The following is a 23881-nucleotide window of genomic DNA, read 5'->3' as shown; positions in this document are numbered from 1 at the left end:
CACACTTGCCCAGAGCGGTGGGCAGTGCCCAGGGAGCAGCTGGGGGTTAGGTGCCTTGCTCAAGGGCACTTCAGTCACATACTGTCGGCTCAGGGTATCGAACCAGTGACCTTCCGGTCACAAGGCTAACTCAGTCTGTTAATTTATGAAACTGATTATGTACAAATAGTATTACGTAGCCAAACTATATCTTTTGAGACAAGTGCAATGATTTAGGCATGCAGTTTGCACAATGCCAGAGGTGGAGACTCGAGTCAGCAACTCAAACTTGACTTGGATTCACTCTTAACTGACTTGTAACTTGAACTGGACTTGAGACTACAGACTTGTGAGATTTCAGCCTGAGAAAAAACATAAACAGAGGACCACCAACCATAATGTGGTCAATGAAGAAAACCTTTAGTTTCCAACTCTACGTGTTAGCGTAGCATGTCAGTTTTTCTACATCCATGCACAGTCAGTACTGCAATGCTGTTCTCCAGCAGCTCACAGCAGTGTAGTATAAAAATAAGTCTGTCAGTAATTCTTCTAATAGAGAGAATGAAGCCCTTCATGCAGTAAATGTGGTGTTTAATAGAAAAATAGGCAAAACAACAGTTGGGGAGCAAGAAATTTGGATAGGAACTATGCTAGCTAGCATAATAGCTAATTTAACTGAAGTTAGTCAGGAGGTCAGTAGCCTAACCTCCAGCTAAGCATGTAATTGTGTGTGTTAAGAACTTATTATATGTGTTAAAAATAAATATTACTTCTTTCAAGGGAAAAACAGTTCCATTAAACCAGATTATACTTTAGTTTTAGAAAATATTTGGGCTAGTGATAACAGTCACCAGAACTGTTTTAGCTCACACTCAGACAAAACTGATTCAAGCAGTTTTCCTGAGACATTCCTTTTAAGTAATGAATGTTAGCTAATAAAAGCATTTCACTAGCTAGCTTGTTTTGCTTGTGTTTATGATTACTCGTTAAAAGAGCACAGGTTTTGAAGGGAGCATTTCACTGCTGTCGGAAGAAAAAAACATGTATCTCCATTTTTGTCGTTTTTCAGTTTTTGACATAGTTTGAAAATGCCTGTTGCCTTTTAAACTGTGTATAAATTTCATGATGAATGGACCAAAAGAAATGGCCCAAAATGACTTGAACAAAAAGTCTGGTTCCATTGACTTACATTAAAAGTAAAGTAGGTTTTTTCCTTCTCCTGTAAAGTTACCATTTCAGAGATACGAGGTTTTGTTCCGACAGCATCAATTTGTTTTTACCGCAATCCATCACCAAATGTTTAACAAGATGTCACCTAGACATGTGTTCACATTATGAAATGCACCCACAAGACTAATGTAGCTTATATTTTAGTTTCAGATCACATTCCTTCAACATGTACTACAAACTCAGCTGGATTAGCTGTTATGCTAGCTAGCTGGCGTAGTGTTTTGACTTTTTCCTTTACACACAGCTTTTACTGTGTGTGGCATTTGAGCTACTTTAAGCTGAATGTTATTCTTTAATGAAAGTATCTTTATTTGAAGCCACGTTGAACCTGACAGGTTTGTAGTTGGAGTTTACTTTTGTACAGTGCAACTCCTGCAGCTAATATTAAGACTAAACTAAAATTCTCTACTAAAGACTCAAGACTTAACTCACACTTGCTTCCCAGAGACTTGAGACTCGATCTGGACTTGCATAAAGTGACTAGTACACTTAGGCTGTGTTCAGACTGCAGGCAATTGGACTGTCCACGTTGTTATTTGCAAGTGATCAGATCGGATTTGTGTGTCCAAACATAAACTTTCTGTATAGGTTGCTAACAATGTAGACATCAGTAACTATGCAGTTATGCTGTTGACTCTGAGTTCAAATGCAGATGCAGGAGAAAAGGAGGTGCATCATTTTGTCCTCCAAACTTGCAGAAGCTTGAATCTTTGGCACTCTTCTTGAATCCCAGCTCTGCAGTCACTCTGGATTTCACATCATCATTGTTTGTTGCGTTGTGAGTGATGCAGAAGAAAACCGGTGAAGTCCGGTTTGAGTGGCCAGAGCATCCAGACTGACCAATTGAATCTGAATGGAATCGCATTTCAAACCACATCCAAATGTGGTTTGGATCCAATTTGCAAAAATTCATCTATGTGTTTTTTGCTGTCCAGACTATCAAAGATCAAGCTGGATACAATCTGGAAAAGCCAAAAATCAGATTTGGGCTGGCAGTCTGAGCATAGCCATACATTACCTGTTAGCTCAAAGCTCCTGCACGCCACTATAGAAGAACTTCAGTCACCAAACATGCCTTGGCTGATTGACTACATTTCTAAAATGGGCCCAACCTTAGGAAGCATTTAGATTTCCCAGGAACACAGAGTAGCAGTTGAACACCCTTTACATCAATTCTTTTTGTCAATTTTTGGTCACGCCTTGAATTAAAACCCCTCTCAGCCCCTACCCGGAGCGTCGGCTTGAAGGCATTATGGTGTAGTGAACCATAGCAACACATTTGCTAATCACAGAGCTTAAGTTCTGGTGAGCTGATCATTCAGGGAGAACTTCAGGGAAATTCCTTTTACACACCACTAGTTCTTGTGGTTTAAAAACAGCCTTCTACTATAAACAAGTTCCAGGGTGTCTCTGCATGGACCGGTGCCAGTGGGTGTGTTCAGACCCGAGGCCAGCACATCTCTAATCAGAGCGATCAACAAACAGAGCCGTGCTGTGGGTAACTCGCAGGCTTTTATCAGGGAAACTATGAAGCCGTGTTTATAGCATTTGCCCGAGTCATTTGCTCACCAAGGGCCAGATGTTTTTCGAATGTCATTTCACCAAACATTTCGGTTAGCAACAGTGCATTAATTTCCATGTTGTGGTGCAACCATGTTTATAGTTGAGAGCATAGACAGATCCACGCTGAGCCTGTGGGTTCAGCAGCCGTATCACTGCATGTTTGAGTGGCCTTATAACGAATCAGTATGTGATTGACGACCTTTGGCCTGTTCAGAAAGCAATCCAGAGTTGAACGTGTTCCTTTTCTCCATGCAGAAGAAGAAGAAAGGGAAAAAGGGTGGAAAGAAGAAGAAGAAAAAAGAGAAGGATCTGACAGCAGACAGGTCAGTAATGGAGCAAAACAATAAAAGTGAACAAAAAAATGTTATTTACAGGGGTTTGCAAACACATTTTTATTTGCCTCTAAAAAAGCCAAGGCCTGCCACAGTCATTGTCTGGGGAACTGAGGGTTATGACATGGTGTTTTCAGACTTGAGAGGAGTTTATTGCTCTCTGTGGTCAGGACTTGTTGCGCTGGTTGAAAGCCTCTTAAACAAAGTTGTACTGAATTTCTTAAATGCTATGTTCTCATATCTTTGACATTCCATTTACATCCAACAAAGTCACCATGAAGCTAACAGACCTTTAACACTGCTCGCTGGCTAACCTCATGGCTCTGTATGATATGAAGGCTTCTGTTTTAACCCGTCTCATCTATGGCTGCAGCTCAAGATAGTGGCTTCCGCTTGTTTAGTCTTGGCTCTAGTCTCAAGTTTTTCTATATCACTCTTGTCTTTATCTCACTTGGTTAGGAGTCTGGACCTGTATTTCTGTAATATTGCCAGTTGTTAGAAGCTCTGCAGGACAGGGAATTGAGTTCAGGTGATTGTGCTGCAAATATTAAGGTGCTCCTAAAGACCTTGATTGCCCGGAATCAATGGGTTGGGGTTAGGATTGGAACTTTACTGACTGGCCACTTTATTAAAAAAACACATACAGTTCTGTGCAAAATTAAAGACCACCTTTCATTTCCAGTCCAAATGGCCGTTGAGTACAAGATCTTTCTCAGGATGCTAATAAGATAAGCATAGAATAAGGAAGTAAAATACAAAATAATAATCGGAAAATACACAGCTCTCTTATCCAGAGTGACTTACACAGGTAGGGGAAGGTAGTGTTAGGAGTCTTGCCCAAGGACTCTTATTGGTATAGTGGAGTGTGCTTACCCAGGCAGGGAATTGAACCCCAGTCTACAGCCTAGAAGGCAGTGGTGTTACCCACTACACTATACCAACCACTATACAAAATATGGGAAAAAATAAGAATTCCTAAAACTGGAGTTCAAAAAATTATTAACAGACATAAACAAAATGGACTCCTAATAATTGTGCAAGACCTGGTAGACCACCAAAACCATCTTTCATCTTCGGTCAAGCTCCACTCTTGCTTCAAATCTGAAAAAATCCTCAGGTATTTCTGTCCGTCCTTCCACTGTGAGAAGACAGCTCAACACCATGGGTCTAAAAGGATGTGTAGGCGTCAAGAAGTTGTTACCAAATTAAAGAAGTATAAAAAGAAGAAGAAGGCAAAAGAAGAAGCTGCTAGTGTTTTTAGAGCAATGGACTGTCAACCGCAGAGCTCAGACCTCAACATCACTGAATGTGTTTGGGATTATTTGGATCGTGAAAAGCAGAAAATGCAACCAACTTCTAAGTTCCTCCATGCTGGTGCACAGTGAGAGGCCTCCTGCTGCCACTACCGTGTCAGTGTCACTGCTGTGTTAAGTTTGGTCCAAAATGTCCAGATATTTCTTCTAATTAGTGAATTCGGCTACACAGCAAGTATGATGTCCACAGAAAAGGATTGAGACACACTGGAGCAGCTGCACATGAGCCAGAGGTCACCATGCTCAATGCTAAGCATCAGTGGAGCAGTGGAGCAGATGAACTGCATTCTCCAGAATGATAAAGATCCATTCCATACATTTATGATCAGTTTGAGTGGCGTTTGTGATCCAGAACTAGTCATCCAACATCAGTACCTGACCTCGATAATGCTCCTGTTGCTGAATGCAGTCAAATCCTCACAGCAATATTCCAACATCATGTGTAAAACCCTTCTTTCCAGAAGAACAGATGCTGTTAATGCAACAAGCTTCCTATTAATGCCCTTGATTTCATACGAAAAGTTGGATGAGCAGGTGTCTATAAACTTTTGGACATTAAGGGGGTGACTATCAGATTCTCCCTAGTAGAATTCTAAGGTAGGTGGATCATATAATGTGGCCAGATTCTCCAGCACAGGGTTGGACAGCTGAATTTTGGCATGGTACTGGGACTGTGTCCAAGACCATGACTGGTTCTTGTGCTCCTGGATGGGTGGGACGGTCATAATGCAAGGGATGATATTTCAGCTGCTATGTGAGTAGTTCATGTGCTTCTTACCTAATATTTCTTTTGCTTTCTCTCCTCCACCCTGTCTCCATAGGACCATTGAATCCCTGTACGAGGAGCTAGTTCTGGAAGGCATCCTGATTCGGCCAGCGAACATCAAACTGTCTGAGTATCTCGGTAATAAACAGTCACACCCATACTCCTCTCCCTTTCAAATTACATTGATATGTAATATGTGTGTGTGTGTGTTTTGTGACATGTCTGCACACCGGAAGAGGGGATACTGGCACTTTCACTTGCTTTTTAGAATGTTTTTAATAAAGGATCATATTTCCTTTGTTATGTTTAGCATTAGTAGGGATGTATCAATACCATTTTCTCAGACTGAGCATGAATTCGAGTACATGTTTTTTAGTGCTCACCCATACTGATTCCGATAGAACACTGAGCAACCTTCTAAGACTCAAGTAGTTGTTAGTGTAAATGAGTGCGATGGACCATAACAGTTAAACTGTTAAAATCTAGCTCATTTAAATGAAGTGCATTAGCTAGCTGTGCTACAATTGTTACCCTGGATTGAGTAGTGCTGTAGTGGAGAATAGCAAGTTTTGCTCCATGTCAGAAATGCACTTTGGTACAGCTGTAAGTAAAGTACATTTCATAGTTTTGATCCCCAATCTGTCTCTTTCAACAACAGTCTCTGTCACAGTGACAGCAGGAATCACATCTGAGGCTAATACATCAGAGTAGCTCACGTTTCATGTCGTTGGAGTCTTTTCGGCTAGTTGGCTGGTAGAGCTGTGCCTTACAGGCATGCACTGTAAGTTTGAATAGACCATTGTGTAGAGACAAAGCCCATGATTTATATGCTCACACTGTACGAAATTGCTCAGTCCAATTGACGTGCTATGTGAAACATAGCTGATACAGACAAGTCTAAGAGTGATTTCCAATAAAGCTGATTCATTCAAAACAACACCTGCACACACGAGTACTGAGCAGAAATGCTGAACAACTGGGCAGCTTTGCTTGCTTGTGCCACACTGTACACTGACAAAATCAGACGGTTATGTACATTGATTGGACCATGCCGTCTCTCCATTGCCTATTTTATGAAGAAAAATTAACATGTATACCTTGCAATTCTCTTCAGTCAAACAAGCATAGTGTATGTACACAACAACAAGGATATCGCTGTTGTCAGAAAAAAAACTTGTGTCTCCAAAATGGTAACTTTACAGGAGAAGGAAAAAGCATACTTCAGTTTTAATGTAAGTCAATGGAACCAGACTTTTTTCCAAGTCATTTTGGGCCATTTCTTTTGGTCAGTTCTTCATGAAATTACACACAATGTAAAGGTTAACAGGCATTTTCAAATTATGTCAAAAATTGAAAAACAAAAAAAAGGAGATATGCAGTTGTCTTCACTCATATTGGGGAAGTGGTTGTGATTGTTTTTATATGTGCATAAAAACCGGCCAAAATCGCACAGCTTATGTCTGGTGGGAATATGCCAAGGCAGAATGTTTAAAGTGACCAACAGCCACAACATCAGAAACACTTCAGTGTGAGGAGACCCTGATTCACTGCCAGCTTGAGTTATTTGTTCATTAGTGTGGCAGTCTACACTAGGCTTACACTTTACGTGGTATTGGATGTTGATTCCAGCGCCTTTTTTAGGTTCAGTACAAGTAAATGAGCACAATATTAGGCCAACACCAGATACCAGTATCACTAGCAATGCATTGGTAATTATGAGGACGCAATATTGCATATAAAGCATGAGACAAGTAAGCTATGCTCCATATTGAGCAAGAGCTCCCAAGTGGAACAACCATCTGTCATTCAACAGTGAGTTTGATCCTCGGAGATGCCTCAGCCATCCATGGTCAGGAGTCCAAGACAGCATAATTAGCCTCGCTCTGGGTGGGTAAGGTGGCCCTCTCTTCCCTCATCATTCAGCAGGATGTTAGCTAACATGGGCGTCTGTTAGCTGATGTAAGAGAACTGGCAGTTAGTGATCTCCTCCAAGTGTCTTGAGCTGTCCAATAACATTGCATTATCAGCAGTTTGAAAAGAACTTGGCTGTTTATGTAAAGGAAGCACATATTAGCTTTTCAGTTTGGTAGCACTGTGTTATGGGGGAGGCCAAGCTAGCTGGGGGAAATGGACAAGACCAAATTGGGAAGAAAAATGGGTAAAAAATACATATATACTTTTATCAAAAACATACATTTTGCACCTCTGACTGTATATGTGTTGCCATAACCGTTATGTTGGCTCTCAAACCATTCAGTGCTGCGTTCACCTTTATTATGTTTTCAAATGTATGCTTTCTACCTTATTACGTTTATTATGTATGGCAACATTGAAGCTTGCTTTCCATTTCAAGTGTGTATTGACTGGCTAAGTGTCTGTTGGCTAGATCCCCAGAGCTTGGCCAGAGTGCAGTTTTCTCTAAGTGCTAAACTTTAGCCCAGTCTCATAAGACCAATGTAAGCTATCAAATTCAACAGTCAAGCCCCATGGAGCTCTTAGTAATGTTGTAATGCAGGCCCATGGCTCCAGGCTTCACAGTAAACTGTAATGCTGAAATGTCATGACCACAGACGCGTGCGCAGGATTGAATCACAGTCTTTGAGCGCGTGTGTGGACGTGTGTGTGTGTGTTAGCATCATGGGGGATCTTCTCTTCCTCAACACCACGGTGACTCAATAATTCCCTTACTGCGCTGCACTGATAGGCCGCACAGGATAAGTGAAACCAGGACGAAGCATGAAAGCTATTCTAGCACTGTTGATGACTCATTTACACACAGAGACACACACACACACATGTGTGCGTAGCCTCTTTTAGGTCTCTTTCTTAACTGAATGCAGTTTAGAGCCTAAATTTAACATATTTTTCCAGACATGTCCAGAACATTACAATTACTTGTTTTTAGCACTGCCGATATTTCCAGATGTTTTGGTTTCAGCTAAATTAACCAGGAGCTTTGCCTGGAACAACACGAGGCAGTGTAATCTGGTTTATTTTGACATGGAAGTTATTGAAGTTTCTGTTTCTCTTTAAGCTGTTTCCACAAAAATAGGGTGCGGTGCTTAAATAGGAGCCACATTAGGTCTGATCTGTGGAAACAGCTTGGCCATGTTGTCTCTGTTTACCGGAGTTGCCGCAGTGATGTGATGTAATGCTGGCACAAAGCCAAAGATGCACCTACAGCACCCGTGAAAAGTTGATTGCAGCTGACTGAATGTTTTTGTTTTTCATAACTTTGAAGGATTGATTCTACAAAATTTACACAGTTTTCCACTTACCTCAGATGTAGATCAGCCATGTTTGGTGCTTCATTGGTTTAGAAGTGGAGCTACGAGGCTAATGTTTCTAACACTAGGAGTCAATAGTCACCCAAATCTTAGATTTAGATTAGAGCTTTATTTGGGCCTGAAACTTATATCTAAATACAGCATGAGAGTTTTCTAGCCAAACCCGAACTGAATGAACACACACCTTCGCAAAATATGAACCAAACTGCATTATAAAACCTGTTAAAAGTGAGAGGTAAGCTGTGAGAACCTTAACCTGAAATTTGAACCCGACCCAAACCAGATACAGAGTTGAGAAATGACATCAGAGCCCACCAGAGACAGACATTAGAAGTCGACCCTCGTCAGGTTTGGACAGTTCGAGCTCTATCTGTAAACACATTAAGATTGTCAGTGAATTGTCAGTGTGGTATAGAGGACAGTTTGACTCACTAAACTAGAAAAAAAATGAACAAAACCATTTTATACGACAGGCGTTGAGGTGAATTCTGTGTCCCCCACAGAATCCGACACTGGTTCCTGTGCAAACATGTCATTATGAAGACCTGGATGTGCTTTGAGCAGTGTGAGAGATGTTCTGAGGATGGATTTGAGATTTGAGTCACTGTTGATCATTGACAGTGTTTGTTAGCAACGTTAGCCTTCAGCTCCAGTGATAAACTAAAAAAAAAGCTAAATTTGGACACCAAACATGTCCTGACTGATCAACTACATCTGGGGTAAGTGGAAAATTGTGTAAACGTTTTTGGACGAACTGCCCCTTAAATACCGAAGTGAGCCTGTGTTCCTGCCAGCCAAGTCCTCTGGAACTACTGCTGTGCTCCTTCTGAATATTTGTCGAGTTCCATAAGAGAACAAAAATACTTCTTAGTAATATTATCCAGAGATTTGGTTTATTACATGCTCAGAGTCAGAAAAGGGGTTTTTTGGTACTTTCATTTTTAAATGAAACTGAAAGGAGTTAAGACAGGGTGTATAGAGCCAGTATAACATTAAAGAATAATTCCAACAGAATATTGTACATTTATGTTTCCTAACTAAAGGTACTGCACATGTACCCTATGAGGGTAGCACCCCAACCTCAGGTTTTATCCTGAAATGTACAGTATTTTTTTTGTGAGAGTGAACAGAAGTCGAGAGGCATTTGAGAGCCATTTAGAAAGCTTTTAGGAGTCTCTGTTGTTTCAGTAAGTTGGGGTATCTTGATCTTAAAGGGTACATATCCTACATTTTTCTAGTACTTTCATTTTTGTCTGATTATAATGTTCGTGTAGTTGTTTATTCATTTTAATATGACCGTTTTTCAACCCCTCCTTATCCCATAGAATTAAACTGGCTGTTTTAGTTACTGTGCCTTGTTACATATCGCTGCCTTTAGGTCAAAACCTGTCCAAAATTAGAACATTACAGGAGAAGAAAAAAACATACTGTACTTCTAATGTAAGTCAATGGAACCAGACATTTTCCAAGTAAACTTTGGCCATTTCTTTTGGTCCATTCGTCATAAAATGTGCAATATTGAAATGAATATAAAGGGCTAAAAGGCATTTTCAAATTTTATCAAAAACTGAAAAATGACCAAAATGGAGATACAAGGTTTTGTTCCGATTGGCTGCTCTGTATCATGCCTCATCCAAGAAGCAGAAGTGGCTGAAACACAATTAACTTCCGTGTGAAGGCTAAATATGTGGATGTAAGTAAATGTGATGGTTTGCGTGACATCACAACAACAATAAATTCAAAACAAGCTGATTTTGCAGCTGAGTTTCCTTATATGGACTGTATTGACTGCGGAGTGAATGGTATGTTTGGAAACTTTAGCAGTGTTTACATGATACGTCAAACTCTTTGCAAAAAAAGTTCAGTTTTCTATGGTCCCTTTAAATGGTAGGAATGAGTACATTTATCTCTCTCTGTCTCTCTTTCTGTCTCTCTGTCTCTCTCTCTTTCTCTGTCTAGGAGAGTACAGTTATTTGGGTACGAGCCTGAGGCAGGCAGACATCGAGCCCATGCCCTCTCTGTCAGATGTCAGACAGCTGATCGCCCTTTATGGTGTGTTGCCTCTGGGTGAGTGAGTGTTCCCACATCTTCCTGTCTGCTCTCTCTCCCTCACTGCCCTGCTTCCTCTTACCCTAACCCACAGTCAAATGACACAAACCAGAGTTCACCTGGAAACTGCGCCCACGTCACGGCACTGCAGCCAAATACGAGGCAGGGTGGATCTGTATGCAAAGAATAAGCACAGAATGGAAAACTCACTGGTTGCAGTTTATTGGGTCACAAAGAGGCACTGTATTGAGCAACTTCAGGGGGCCAAGCAGTGATGGATTAGGCGTATTGTGTGTGGAAAAAAATGTCCAAAAGGAGCGCTAATGAACACCCTGGGAAGTCTAGTGTTGCTCCCATTAATTTTTCAGGACCAGTACTGTTAGACCTGTGTCTGGTTCATACAGTGCGTGGCCTTCTGAACTGTATCTGACCCCGATGGGGCTTATTCCACAGCTCAGGGTCTTTTCTCACTTTCCCTAGAGCGTGCACTCCATTAGCGGAGAGCACACCGGTGTCCAGTGTCACACCATCCTCTCCCACACTCGCTCTCTATTCCATTGTCCTCCACTCCAGTCCTCCTAGTGTACCCTTGTACAGTCATATGCAAATGTTTGAACACCCCAAGTGAAATTTCTACGTGAAAATAGGTGAACACATTCTCTACAGTGAACACACTTAATCCCTTAAAATCCCAGGCTTATTTCATAATAAGGCTTATTATTCAGTAACTACAGGGTCTTCAGCGCAAACTGGCTGTGGAAGTTACAGAAGTGCATAATAAAACTTTGAGCCATGGCCATTAAAGGCGTTAAATATGGTGGCTTTCTACACATTTTAATGCAAAGTTTCTACTTATTTTCTGACTTAGATATTCTGACTTACAACATATTTCAAAAAAATGAAATCTAAAATATAAAATGTGCCATAACTTTTGATAAGTGATAACAGGCCAAATTTTATGCTTTTTTTATTATTGACAATATGTGAAAGTGAGCAATTGTGCATTAAAATGTCCAGAAATGTCTTCTCTGAAGCAGACGGGTTAATTTATTCTCACTTAGAAGAATCAATGCAACATGTAATCTAACCAGGGGTCCCCAGACTTTTGCACACAACCATGTATACACCTTGCGATGCCTCTTATTATGTTTTGTTGAACTCAGAGAAGTTTAGAGCTATTACTGTTATTTTGCTACATGGTTTGAATAGAATAAGATTATTACATAATTGTAGTTACATAACGAATCGCATAGATTTGACAGATTTAAGTCTGTAACTCTTCAGACTTTTTTCTGTTGGTTTCCATGTCAAACAGCAAAAAAAATGGACAATTTTAAATTGTGTTTTTTCTTTCTGCAAAATAAGACTCTGCAGAGAGTTTTAGTCCAATCCAAAAAATAATAAATATCTCCAACTTACAAACAGTTGAAAGTTGAGAATCACTTGAAAATCGCTTTTGTCTGAGTTTCTCTGCTTGTTTCAGTGAGTCACTTCTAAGGGTTCATTATTTCACACTCAGTTAACTGAAGCAAGCAGAGAAATTCTGCTGACTGTGTGGAATCTAAACACTGTAAAACCTGATGAGCAAAATAAACTCAAATGGTTTGAGGAAACCGATTGCCTGAAACCATTTAGGTTTATCAACTCAGCTCATTTGACCATAAATAATGCCCTGAACTGCATATGAACAAGACACGTTTTCGTTGTTATACACGCTTAAAGAGGAATTTCAGTTACTTTTCATTAAATGGTTAAGGTGTAAACAAGGTCATTCAGGCTGGCTTGTTGTGAAATCCTTCATTCTAGAGAAACTTATCAAGTCAAAACTGTTCACAGTGGTGGTGACAGGACCCGGATGTCTGAAGACTTTAATGCCTCTAAAAGCTCCCTTACAAAAAAACATCTCATGAAATGTTTACAGATTTGTTTCCTGATGCCTGAGACGTTGATTTATGATAGTTTAAAAACATGCTTTCTAAAAAAGCATTCGTGGTTGAGAGGGGGACGAAATACGTCTACATTTAAACATACCTAAGCATATAAAAGTAAAAAATGAGTGTAACAGATAACCTTTAGACTCAGCATGTCTTATTTCTTTCTTTCTTTCATTAATTTATTTCTTTATTTCTTTATTTATTTATTATCATTTTGTGACTAATAAGCAGGACTGTTTCTTGCACAAAGGTGAGCCGCTTCCACAAAAATGAAATGCAGCTTCATTTCTGGTATGAATGTCATAGGACATTTAAAAAAAAAAAAAGCCTAATACTTCAACTGTTTGGCAAGTATGAGATTTTAAATCTTCTGTGGCTGCTTGTGTTTTTTTATATGTTAAATGCTTTAAAAAAAGCTGTAAATGAAGATTTAAGTTTGTGTCCAACAAAAACTTGTCCAGAGTCCCGAAACTTAAACTTAGTGTCTAAAACTCAAATTACAAAAATGTATTTCGTTCACTTTGCAATTAAACATTTACTTGAAGAGCCCACTTAAAGTAAAGGGAAAACCTATGACCAAAATCAATTAAAAGAGGTTTTATGCAAGCAATCACTGGACTTTCTTTAAAGGTCTAAATGAAAATGTAAGTAGTAAGAAGCATTTTTTCTGTCTTGCAAATGTAACCGAGTAAAAGTAGATGCTCCAGTAAAGTATAAATCTTCTAAAATAATACAAACACAGTCATTAAGCATTTGCCATACTGTAAGATACAAAGAAGAAGGTTGGAAGTTCAGACACGCACCTGAACAGAATTTAAATCACATTAATTTTGTAATTTCTATGCAATTAATTGCGTAATTGTATATAAATAATTAAGCCAAGTAAATCAAATGTACAGCAAAACAACAACTCTAAGCAAAACAACTCTCAACTTCTCAGGGTTAATAACCCGGCAGAGGCTCAGCAGGATAAACATGAGGATCAAACCCCATCTTTCACACCCGTGCACACACACAACGCCCTGGAGGGCCGTAACCCCTGACAACACTCGGCAGAGAGAGAGAGAGACAGAGAGACAGAGAGAGAGAGAGAGAGAGAGAGAGAGAGACAGAGACAGAGAGACAGAGAGAGAGAGACTGAGCAGTGGCGCAGGGCCTCAGGCAGTGCCGTGTTACCACATCAACAGCCTCCTCTGCGCTAAAACAATGAGAGATCAGTCAGCAGCTCAAAAACAATCACATGCCGCTCGGCCCCCGAGCCCACGGTCGGGTCTCAGCGGGGCGAGACAGACAGAGAGAGGGTGACCCCCAGAGTCTGTCATCACCTCAGTGCCAGGGGAGAAAGGAAACGGGGAGGAGAGAGTCTGCAGAGACGAAAAAGTGAGGGGAGGGAGAGAGAGAGAGAGAGGAGGGGGCTCTGAGAAAAACATTGTTGAGGTTTTGAATTTTTACTCCTATAAACTTTTTATAGACCCAGAGTACATATAGTGTTTTTGAACTATGAACTAAGGACTATGAGACTCTGTGTACAGAAAAATAAACACAAGGACATGATTGATGAACGAAAAACAAACATGAGATAAATCAATAACAGAAATAAATACATTAATTAAGGAGTTCTTAAAGAGAGAGAGAGAGAGAGAGAGAGAGAGAGAGAGAGAGAGAGAGAGAGGGAGAGAGAGAGAATAAGAGAAAGACAGAGTCAGAATAAGAAAGAGCTTAAAAGAGAGGGGGGGGAGAGAGAGAGAGAGAGAGAGAGAGAGAGAGAGAGTGACAGAGAGAGAACCAGAGAAAGCTCAAAAGAGAGACAGAGAGAAGAGAGTGAGAGAGAGAGAGAGAAAGCTCAAAAGAGAGACAGAGAGAGAGAGAGAGAGAGAGAGAGAGAATAAGAGAAAGACAGAGTCAGAATAAGAAAGATCTTAAAAGAGAGAGAGGGAGAGAGAGAGAGAGAGAGTGAGAGAGAGAGAACCAGAGAAAGCTCAAAAGAGAGACAGAGAGAGAGAAAGAGAGAGAGAGAGAGAATAAGAGAAAGATAGAGTCAGAATAAGAAAGAGCTTAAAAGAGAGAGAGGGGGAGAGAGAGAGAGAGAGAACCAGAGAAAGCTCAAAAGAGAGACAGAGAGAGAGAGAGAGAGAGAGAGAGAGAGAGAGAGAGAGAGAGAGAAAGAGAATAAGAGAGAGACAGTCAGAATAAGAGAGATAGATAAATAGAGACAGAGAGAGAGAGAGTGAGAGAGAGAGAGATACTTACTTTACTGATCCCAAAGGAAATGTTTGCGGGAGAGAGACAGAGAAAGAACCAGAGAGAGCTCAAAAGAGAGACACAGAAACAGAGAGAGTGAGATAGAGAGAGAGAGAATGAGAGAGAGATGCAGAGAGACAGAGGGAGAAAGAGTAAGGACAGGCAGGGAAATAGAAAAAGGAAGAGGGAGAACATTCAAAGAAGACTCCTATTATTTATTATTCAATATCTTATTACTTATTGTTGAATATCTTATTACCTGTTATTCAATGCCTGTTACAAATGTTTTAGTAGCTGCTATGAAGCTGATGTGTGAGCTCTGTGGTTATGTTGTGAGTGAGGAGCTGCAGTGTGGCCTGTATACGAGTTTAAGGGGTTAAAATCAAACCTCAAACCTTTATTTATACTTATTTTGACAGTGAGTTATGATATTGTGTTTATAGGAACATAAATGTAATGAGAAGATAAACTTATAGTAAAGATACACCAATACATAGAGGGAAGAAAATACAGAGAGAGAAGGAGTGAGAGCGTGTATGAGAGAGACAGAGAGAGAGAGAGAGAGAGAGAGAGAGAGAGAGAGAGAGAGAGAAAGAAGGCAAAGAGTTTTGAATGATAAGCTTGCAGTTCAAGCGCTTACAGGGCAGACATATGTTTCAGGTATTAGTTATATTAATCATGAAGCTAATTCAGCAATTACTATGAAACTAATATGTAAGTTATGCAGTTATGAACTTGAACTGAAGTGGGTTCAAGGTTTTTTTTTCGTCTTTTTGACTTTGAGCAATGGCCTATAATATTGTGTTTGCGGGTACATAAACACAATGAGAGCAAATTGATGAATAACAAATAATAAATAAAAAATATAAAACAAATATTTTCACCAACACATGTGGAGGAAGGAAATGGGGTCATTTATCATTAAACAAATGGTGGCAAATGGAGGCTGAAAAGACGGGGAGACAGACAGACAGACAGACAGACAGATGGAGACGCCCCTCTAAACCTGTCAGTCTCCTCCACAGAGACATACATCACAGCCTGGCAATTAGGTCTGTGTTTATGATGGCTGAGTGTGTTTTGATTGAGGCCCATTCAGAGACACGCTGCCCTGTTTTAGCCCCGCCCCTTCACTGAAGCTACCCGAGTCCACCCCATTGTTTGAACTGCTTGGCTGTATCTGTGTCCGTCAATCCATACAGTGACATCTCCCATGTGGAGAGAGGCGGAGCTGAATAAAGACAAAGATCAAACAGCTGCTGTTCTAGATAGCATGAGATCAACTGTAACGTGCGCTGCACCGAGGATATGAGGTGTGCAGATGGATTAGTGTGGATATTATTACAGTACAGTGCAACACAATACAGTGAAACTGATGTAGATGAGAATCTAGGCCTTGGCTTTTTCACAGAACTGTTCATTGTTTTTGAGGGTTTTTTGTCAATGGAAAAATGTTATAAACAGTGCAGATTTGCAGAAGTTCAAATCTAAAATCAACTTCCCTCCCAACACAATGGCGCTTAAACAGAACTAGTGGGAAAGCCCTAAGGGTGCAGTCTGCTTGCATATAAACGACTTCTAATCCTGGGTGTGAGGAAGTGAGTACGCACCCACATACAACCTCAGGGTTGTGAGGTCATACATACAGTACTGTGTTCAACAGGTGTTCCCAAACTTTTGTGTCTGCTGAGCCCCTTTAATCTAAATGATTTACCTTTTTTTTTACATTTTTGCATAATCCAGTCATTGAAATGTAAATGAAGTCATTTAGAGTGGTTTGATGTGAAATAGTTAATCATGGAGAAACTTACCCACTCTGATTTCTTTACAGTGGTGGTGATAGGAACCAGGGGTCACAATGTCTACATTTTATTTATTATCCAAACCACCAGTGAACCTACACATGTCGAGTTTTGTATGTCAAGTTGATAATACTAAAATAATATTATAATGATACTAAAATACATTTTTCCCCATAATGTGAGGAAATGTACCTCTCAGACACAAATATGTTTTAGGCCATGTTGCCTTCTGCCTAATGTTTGCTGGGATAGGCTCCAGCACCCCTCACAACCCAGAAGCAGCTCAGATAATATGTGTGTGTGTGTGTGTGTGTGTGTGGGTGTGTGTGTGTGGGTGTGTGTGCTGTAGGCCAATAACCTGTCTTAAAACTATCGATCAAGCCGAGAACATGTAATCATTTAATGTAACAACTTTCTGTGTGGAAGCTTTTAAAGGTGGACGTCTGGTTCCTATCACCACCATTGTGAACAATACTCATTCTTGGTGTTTAAGACAATTAAGGCATTTTTGACCAGACAAATGAATTAGTTTGATAGCTCTTACTGTCATTTTTCATGTTTTGTACTTGACATAAAAACAAATTCTTACCTTCTAATTTTTTACTTGTCAATATTAAACTGACAGTAAGCATATTTTCACTGTCGAAAGAAAACTTGTATCTCCAAAATGCTACTCAATTTAGATTTTTTTCAAAGTCATTGTGGAGCAGTTCTATTGGTCCATTGTGGAGCAGTTCTATTGGTCCATTCATCATGATTTTTTCAGTGTTAATATGATGAAGAAAAATAAAAATCGACAAAATGGGAACCATTGTTTTTTTTCTTTTTGATTGAATTGCTCAGAAGCAGTAACTAGAATAAATAAGAATAAACAAATAAGCATTTTATTGTGACTGTATGTCGGTCAGTGTGTTAGATTGACCATTTCTAAAGCTCTTCTCAAGCAAGCCCAGAATTTACAGTTACCATCCAATACTCTGTTTATCTAATCATTCCTTCATTATATTAAGTGCTGCTGATTGAATTTAATCCTGGAGTGCAGTGAGAAGTCAGGAACTAACCAACTTTATTAATAACTTTTTTAAATAAAAAGTTACTGTACTTTTACTGTATTTATATTTATTTGTATTTATTCTCATTTATTTTAATGCTACTGGCAAAAGCAGACTTACTGTAGAGATAAATATTTTAAACAGTTTTCTTGGCTGCCTAAGCACATTATGAATAATAGTAACCAAAAAGAAATGGCATCGCCCTTTCAGAGACTTTCATGCTGTGATGAATCTGTTGTTTATATCGCCCCCTGCTGCACATATCTGTAGGCACAACCACTAAAGCCACCAAATTTAGCACTGCATGCCTCCTCTCAGTCATTCCACTATGCTCACTATCCTCAGGTTTCCTTTGATGCATGTCCAGCTAATAAAGGGCATGTCATGCAGACCTGGGAGCTGGAGATCTTATGAGCGCCATCACTCCCTCAGCCCTTCTAATTAACCAGAGTGACCTAGAGAACTTTTATCAAAAGGCTTGATAGCTGCCTCCTCTTGCCTAAAGCAGCCTGATGTCTTTGCTGAAGTAGTAGTTCAAAATAAATAAATAAATTAAAATTGCACAATTTTCCAATTTGTCCCAAATGCAGCCCATTAACCAAGTCATGTTTAGTATGCAGGGGTTGATTATTTATTAGGGCTGTTCCATTCCTGAAATATTAAAGTTGACTCGGCTTCCAATTCCAAGTGACAGGAATGAATGGAATTGATTCCAAGAGTTGATTTCACACAATAATTTTGATTCCAAAAACCAAGACAGAGAGATGGACATCTGGCAAAAATAAAGAGAATAAAATTAAAGAGAAACGTGCATTTCTTTACCAGGTCCCAGGCAGTTGCTCGGCTGTTGCTAAACCATTACTATGTTATTTTAGGTGGTTGCAAAAGTGCTGATAAGCGGTTGCAAAAGTGCTGATAAGTGGTTGCTATGGTATCCCGGGTGGTTGCTAGACGGTTGCTATAGTGTCCCAGGTGGTTGCTACGGTGTTGCTGGGTGGTTGCTATGGTCCCCCACATGGTGTTGCAGATGGACTTGTATCAACATGACATAAGTTGGGTGCTCAAACTTTTGCACCCTATTCATTCCTATGGAAAAAAAAAACTGTATGTCTGGTCAAAAGGCTGTATACAAGCACACCATTCCTGTTTAGACTGAACATTCCAGAGTTGGAACTGTGTCGATATCTTGAAAACTGTGGGACGAGTTAGCGGACAAAAATCTGTTATAAAATAATAATAATAATAAGAAGAAGAAGAATGTACTGTCAGATTAGTGCTTTGAAATATGTAATCATTTATTATATTTGACCTCAGCATAGAAATATGGAGAGCATATGCTAGCTAAATTACCTTAGCTGGCTAAAGGTGGCTGGCTAAGCTGTAGCTGATTCTCCTCTGTCAACTGCTTCTTCTCTATTTTCTATTCTATTCTATTTTTTATTTTTGTGCTGAAGCTATGAGGCCAGTGTCGTTGAGAAGTATGCAAACTGAATGCCTAAATCATCACACACTTTCCTCACCCTTTCTAAAGTTGTTAAGGTGTCTCAAATAGACTTGTTGATTTGCTTATGTGATTTCCTTCGCTTTAGGGCCACTGTTAATAAAAACAAAAATAGTAGACTTTGAGAATAAAGTTGCAATGTTTCCAAAAAAAAAGTCGTAGAATTATGACATTAAAGTGGCATTAATACCAGGAAAGGTCGCAATATTGTGGCCAAAGGCTTTGCGAAGTGAAGCAGCCCCTCCTCGTGTTAAATGAGGGGCGGTGAGTTGGTGGAGTTCTACTTTCATATCGATTCACCCATAAAGAAACACTCAGTCTCCCTGTCTCTCCTGCACATCAGCACCAGCCTGTTATTAGTATAAGAACCGGAACCGAAACGGCTGAGCAGGAAACTGTGTTTATCTAGAATAAAGAGCCAGACGGACTCGGAGGAAACTGTCTGTCTGTGTTGTTGAAGGAGAACCTCAGGCAGGGTCGTCTACACGGTTATCGGGGCTCCATCTCCCCCCATTCAAAGAGGGCATGAAGTTTCACAGACAGTGAGAATGATGATCACAATGATCCACAGAGAGACAGGAGTGAGTGGAGCTCCGGCGCCAGTACAGCAACCGAGACCCCAACGCGTTATGGCAGCCCCTTACAGTTAGCCCACTTCATCCTCCAAAAATTACGACTTTATTCTCGAAACTTTACAACTTTATTCTCAAAGTCTACTATTTTTATTTTTATTAATGAGCAGAAGAACATCGTACAGCTTAAACAGTAGTAGCAGCCATTTTGAAGCCTACATTTTGTTCACACTTTTTATAGGTAACAGTTTGACATAAAATGTCTGAAAACACACACGTAAGATTATTTGAGATTACTCAACAGCTCAACCTTGGTTTAAGCCAAGTGTGGGATGACTTAGACATGCATTTAGCGCAGTACTAACTGAATAAAAAGCCTCTGCTACTGGTTAGCTCTGTTAGCTTTGTAACTCCAGTTCAAAATGAAAGAAGCAAACTTTCAACACGAATCATGTCTTAGCCAATCAACTAGGGGTAAGCAGAAAAAAAATTGTGTAAATTTGTTTTTTTTGTCACTTTAAGTCTGAGGTGAGCATCGCTGAGCCACCTTGAGCTCAGTTTGTGTGCTGGCTAAGAACAAAAGCTCTGGATTGTTGGATACTGTAGTTCTGCTAGAGGTGCAGCCGTGAGATTGGCCTGCACCTGCTACACTCCCACCGAGACCCCAGAGGGATACGTGCATGCGGCCGGATGTTTGTGTGTGTTGTGCGTTCGCCTCAGAGGGTTTGGCTGTGTGTGTGTGTGTGTGTGTGTGTGTGTGGGTGTGGGTGTATCATTCACACAAACACACTGCTTCCTGGTCCCAGTTGGAACCTTTAGCCACATTTGCCATCATATGGAACAAACGCATAGAGACCCATTAAACTATTGTTCTTTCATTTCAGAACACCAGCAGCTACAGTAATCAGCATCTGTGCTGACGTCTGACTTCCCAGGCTAATTACCTTTACATTAGCGTGACTAATAGAGGTTAACAGAGGTCATTAGGTCGAAAGACCTGTAAAGACTGTTCACAAAGCAACTGCGGAGCAGAGGCACGTCGACAATAGAAAGGATTTCTACACTGTGAACTTAAATTAGTTGACTTTGCTTAAAAACTCATGCAACCTTTTCACTTTGAAAAAAAAAATTAACAGGCAGAAGCTTAAATAATGTTATTAAGTGTCTCTAATAACTGTGTAGTTACATGTGAACAACATATGCAGCGGCAATGTAACTACTAATGATTTAGACACCGTTACAGATGGATTACAGTCATACACCTTATGTAATTACACAAGTGTATCTTAATAGTTATAACAGCCTGTTCTCTCTCACGTGATTACACAAGGGTGATAACACAAATCTAATTACATTTGTAATCAGACCAGAACAGCAGTTTTAGAAGTTTTTTTTTTTCCCCAGCAGTAAAAGGAAGTATGTAATAACTTACATTAAGACAGTACTAACACTGTATCTACCAGCTCTCCTAACATTTAGCTAGTGTTTATGTTGCTAGTGCTGAGACACTGTAACCAGTTTCAGCTTTAAACCATTCTGTATGTATACATGACAGCACAGCAGACGTCCCCTCATCCTAAAATGTAACTTCTATGAGATTAATTACATGTATTGCATTTCCCCCAATGCAATTTCTATATTACCACTCCATTATCACACAGTACCTACATAACAACTACACAGGAACTGTCTACTTACTTTAAAGTGTGACTTTAACACTACAGACACTACAGGAAAGTTCCTGTGTAGAAGGTACACTTGTGTAATTACATGAGGCGAAACTGAAGTTGATAACATGTGTAATTACATAGGCTGTACTTCTGTAATCCATCTGTAACATTAACCAAATCATCAGTGTTGTTGCATGTGTTATTCATGTGTAACTACACAGTTATTATAGACACAATATAAAGTGGGACCGTTAAAACAACTCCATTATATTAAATTAGATGTTAAAATAAGTGGCTTAAATTCGACTAGACCTCATGTCTGAGGACTCAAACAGCTAAATGCAAATTTGCCATTTTGTTAGCATTCATGCTAAAAGACTGGTGAGATCATGGTGAGAATAACGAAACTATATAAAATGCATTTAAATGGATCATTTATCCCAATAATAATAACATTTTGCAAAGAGAATTATATTTAAACATTAGAAAATATCAGAAACCAACTAAACCACCAAGAATGCAATTTGGGAAAAGACTCTTAAGTCCATTGGACTTATCCAAATAAACTGATCTTGACTAGATTTCTCTAAGTACACCGTAAAAAGTGCGTCGTCAGATCTACTTAAAAATAATTACTTCATGTGGTGACAAGCAATTGAACTACTTTTATTCAACTCAAAAAATTTGATTGAAAGAATCGTTCATTCAGACCAGGGTCGTTTGCCTGTTCTCCCCGTGTCTGCGTGGGTTTCCTCCGGGTACTCCGGTTTCCTCCCATAGTCCAAAAACATGCAGTCAGGCTGATTGGACGTGCTAAATTGCCCCTAGGTGTGAGTGTGAGTGTGTGAATGTGTATGTCTGTCTGTCTGCCCTGCGATGGACTGGCGACCTGTCCAGGGTGTATCCTGCTTTCCGCCCAATGACAGCTGGGATAGGCTCCAGCACCCCACCGCGACCCAGAAGGATAAGCGGTTTAGATGATGGATGGATGGATGGAATCCTTCAAAGTATTTGTTTAGGTTGAGTAAAACTAGTTAATTTACTTGTTACCACACAAACAAGTAAAGTAAACCCAAAGAAATGAGTTCATTTATAATGTTTTACAGAGCACTCCCAGATATGGCAGATACAGGTCAGCGACAGCTGTTTTGATGATGAAGGAGTCTTCAAACTCCTCGAGCGTGCCAAGGGAGGGAGTTAAAAGAAAATAAGTTTTCACAATTTCTGCATAATTCAGTTGTTATGATGTGAATAAAGTCACTCAGGGGTTTGATGTCTAATGCTGCGTTCTAAAGAAACTAGAGTCAAAATTGTTCACAGTGGTGGTGATAGGAACCAGATGTCTGAAGTGTTGGCCACGAAGAGCCACCTCAGTGCCATGAAATGGTTACAAATACGCTGCCTGATCACTGAGTCATTGTTTTTACAGCAGGTTTGAGGCCTAAAACCTATTTTTTAAAATCTGTTCATGGTGTAGAAGTTCATGCAGGGCAAAGGCAAAGCTGTACCTGAAGAAAACGTATATCTCCAGATTTACCACTATTTTACCAGTATTAACATTATTACCATTATCAGTAATGAAAATGGTTCTGGCAGTCAGGAGCAAGAATGTTTCAAAAACACACATGGAAACAAATTGAATTGCAGGAAATGCTGTGTAAGTTTTAAATAAAAATATTGAATAACATAAACTCAGGATGCCGCAGGCTCTGAAACCCTTTTCACTCCAGCGACTAATACTGCTCCATACAGCTCAGCAGAGCAGGTGACTGCTTGCTGCTGGTGACTAGCATTTAGCCTCCTAAACAAAAGTTAAGATGTAGGTCACTTTTTATGTGGCAGCCACATAATTTGTCATATAACACAAATAAGCTCTATTTATATTATTAAATTGTTACTGTGATTAAAACACAGCATGAATATCACATTTATTTTTAAGTACAATTTCAGACCCCCCAACACTAAGCGATCTTCCACCCACCCCCACCCCCAGCTTCCACATCACTCCTGCCCTTGCTCACTGTTAGTCTTGAATAGTAAATAAATGGCTGTATTTCTGTTGTAGGTATCACAACCCCTGGTTCCTATCACCACCATTGTAATCAGTACATTTCTATACAATGAAGCAGTTGCTTCTGTTACTTGTATTCACTTTACATGACTCAAGTGTGTCAGTTGGTTGCACATGAATAAAATCCCTTACATCAACACAGATTGTTTTCCAAGTTATTCAGTTCACTTCTTTTGGAAACAGCTGGAACGTTTGTAACACATTCAGGTGCAACTGATTGTACTTTTGAATCATGTAAATTCAAGCGTCAGTGTACATTCGCCTTGTAGCTACAACAAAAAAAAAGCTTCAGGCAGGTGAAGTGACTTTTTATCCTTTTCATTACTTGTACAGAAAAAACAGGGAGCTGAAAAGAGATGCAAGAAAGTCCACAGATCTATCAAACAGAACTAGTTACACTGAGAACAGAACAACTCGTACTTATATCTCGTAAGATGTCCTTTTGTTGCAAACACAGCTCAAAAAAGGTTGGGACAGTGGGTGAAATGCAAATAGAACAGAAAGCAGTGAATCTGCTTA

The 23881-nt window shown here is 39.8% G+C and overlaps 1 protein-coding gene across 1 annotated transcript in view; it reads left to right on the top strand.

The window, feature by feature from the left end:
• iqca1 (IQ motif containing with AAA domain 1) overlaps positions 1-23881 on the top strand; it is a 99958-nt gene that overhangs the window by 61303 nt on the left and 14774 nt on the right. Inside the window, exons 12-14 of the mRNA XM_036569795.1 lie at positions 3028-3095; positions 5239-5321; positions 10430-10537. Coding sequence (XP_036425688.1) covers positions 3028-3095; positions 5239-5321; positions 10430-10537 — 259 coding nt within the window. The remainder of the gene's footprint in view (positions 1-3027; positions 3096-5238; positions 5322-10429; positions 10538-23881) is intronic.

Source organism: Colossoma macropomum, unplaced genomic scaffold (genome assembly GCF_904425465.1).
Source record: "Colossoma macropomum unplaced genomic scaffold, Colossoma_macropomum, whole genome shotgun sequence".
NCBI lineage: Eukaryota > Metazoa > Chordata > Actinopteri > Characiformes > Serrasalmidae > Colossoma > Colossoma macropomum.
Note: the sequence above shows the minus strand (reverse complement) of the source record. Positions and strands in the feature narration are given on the sequence as shown.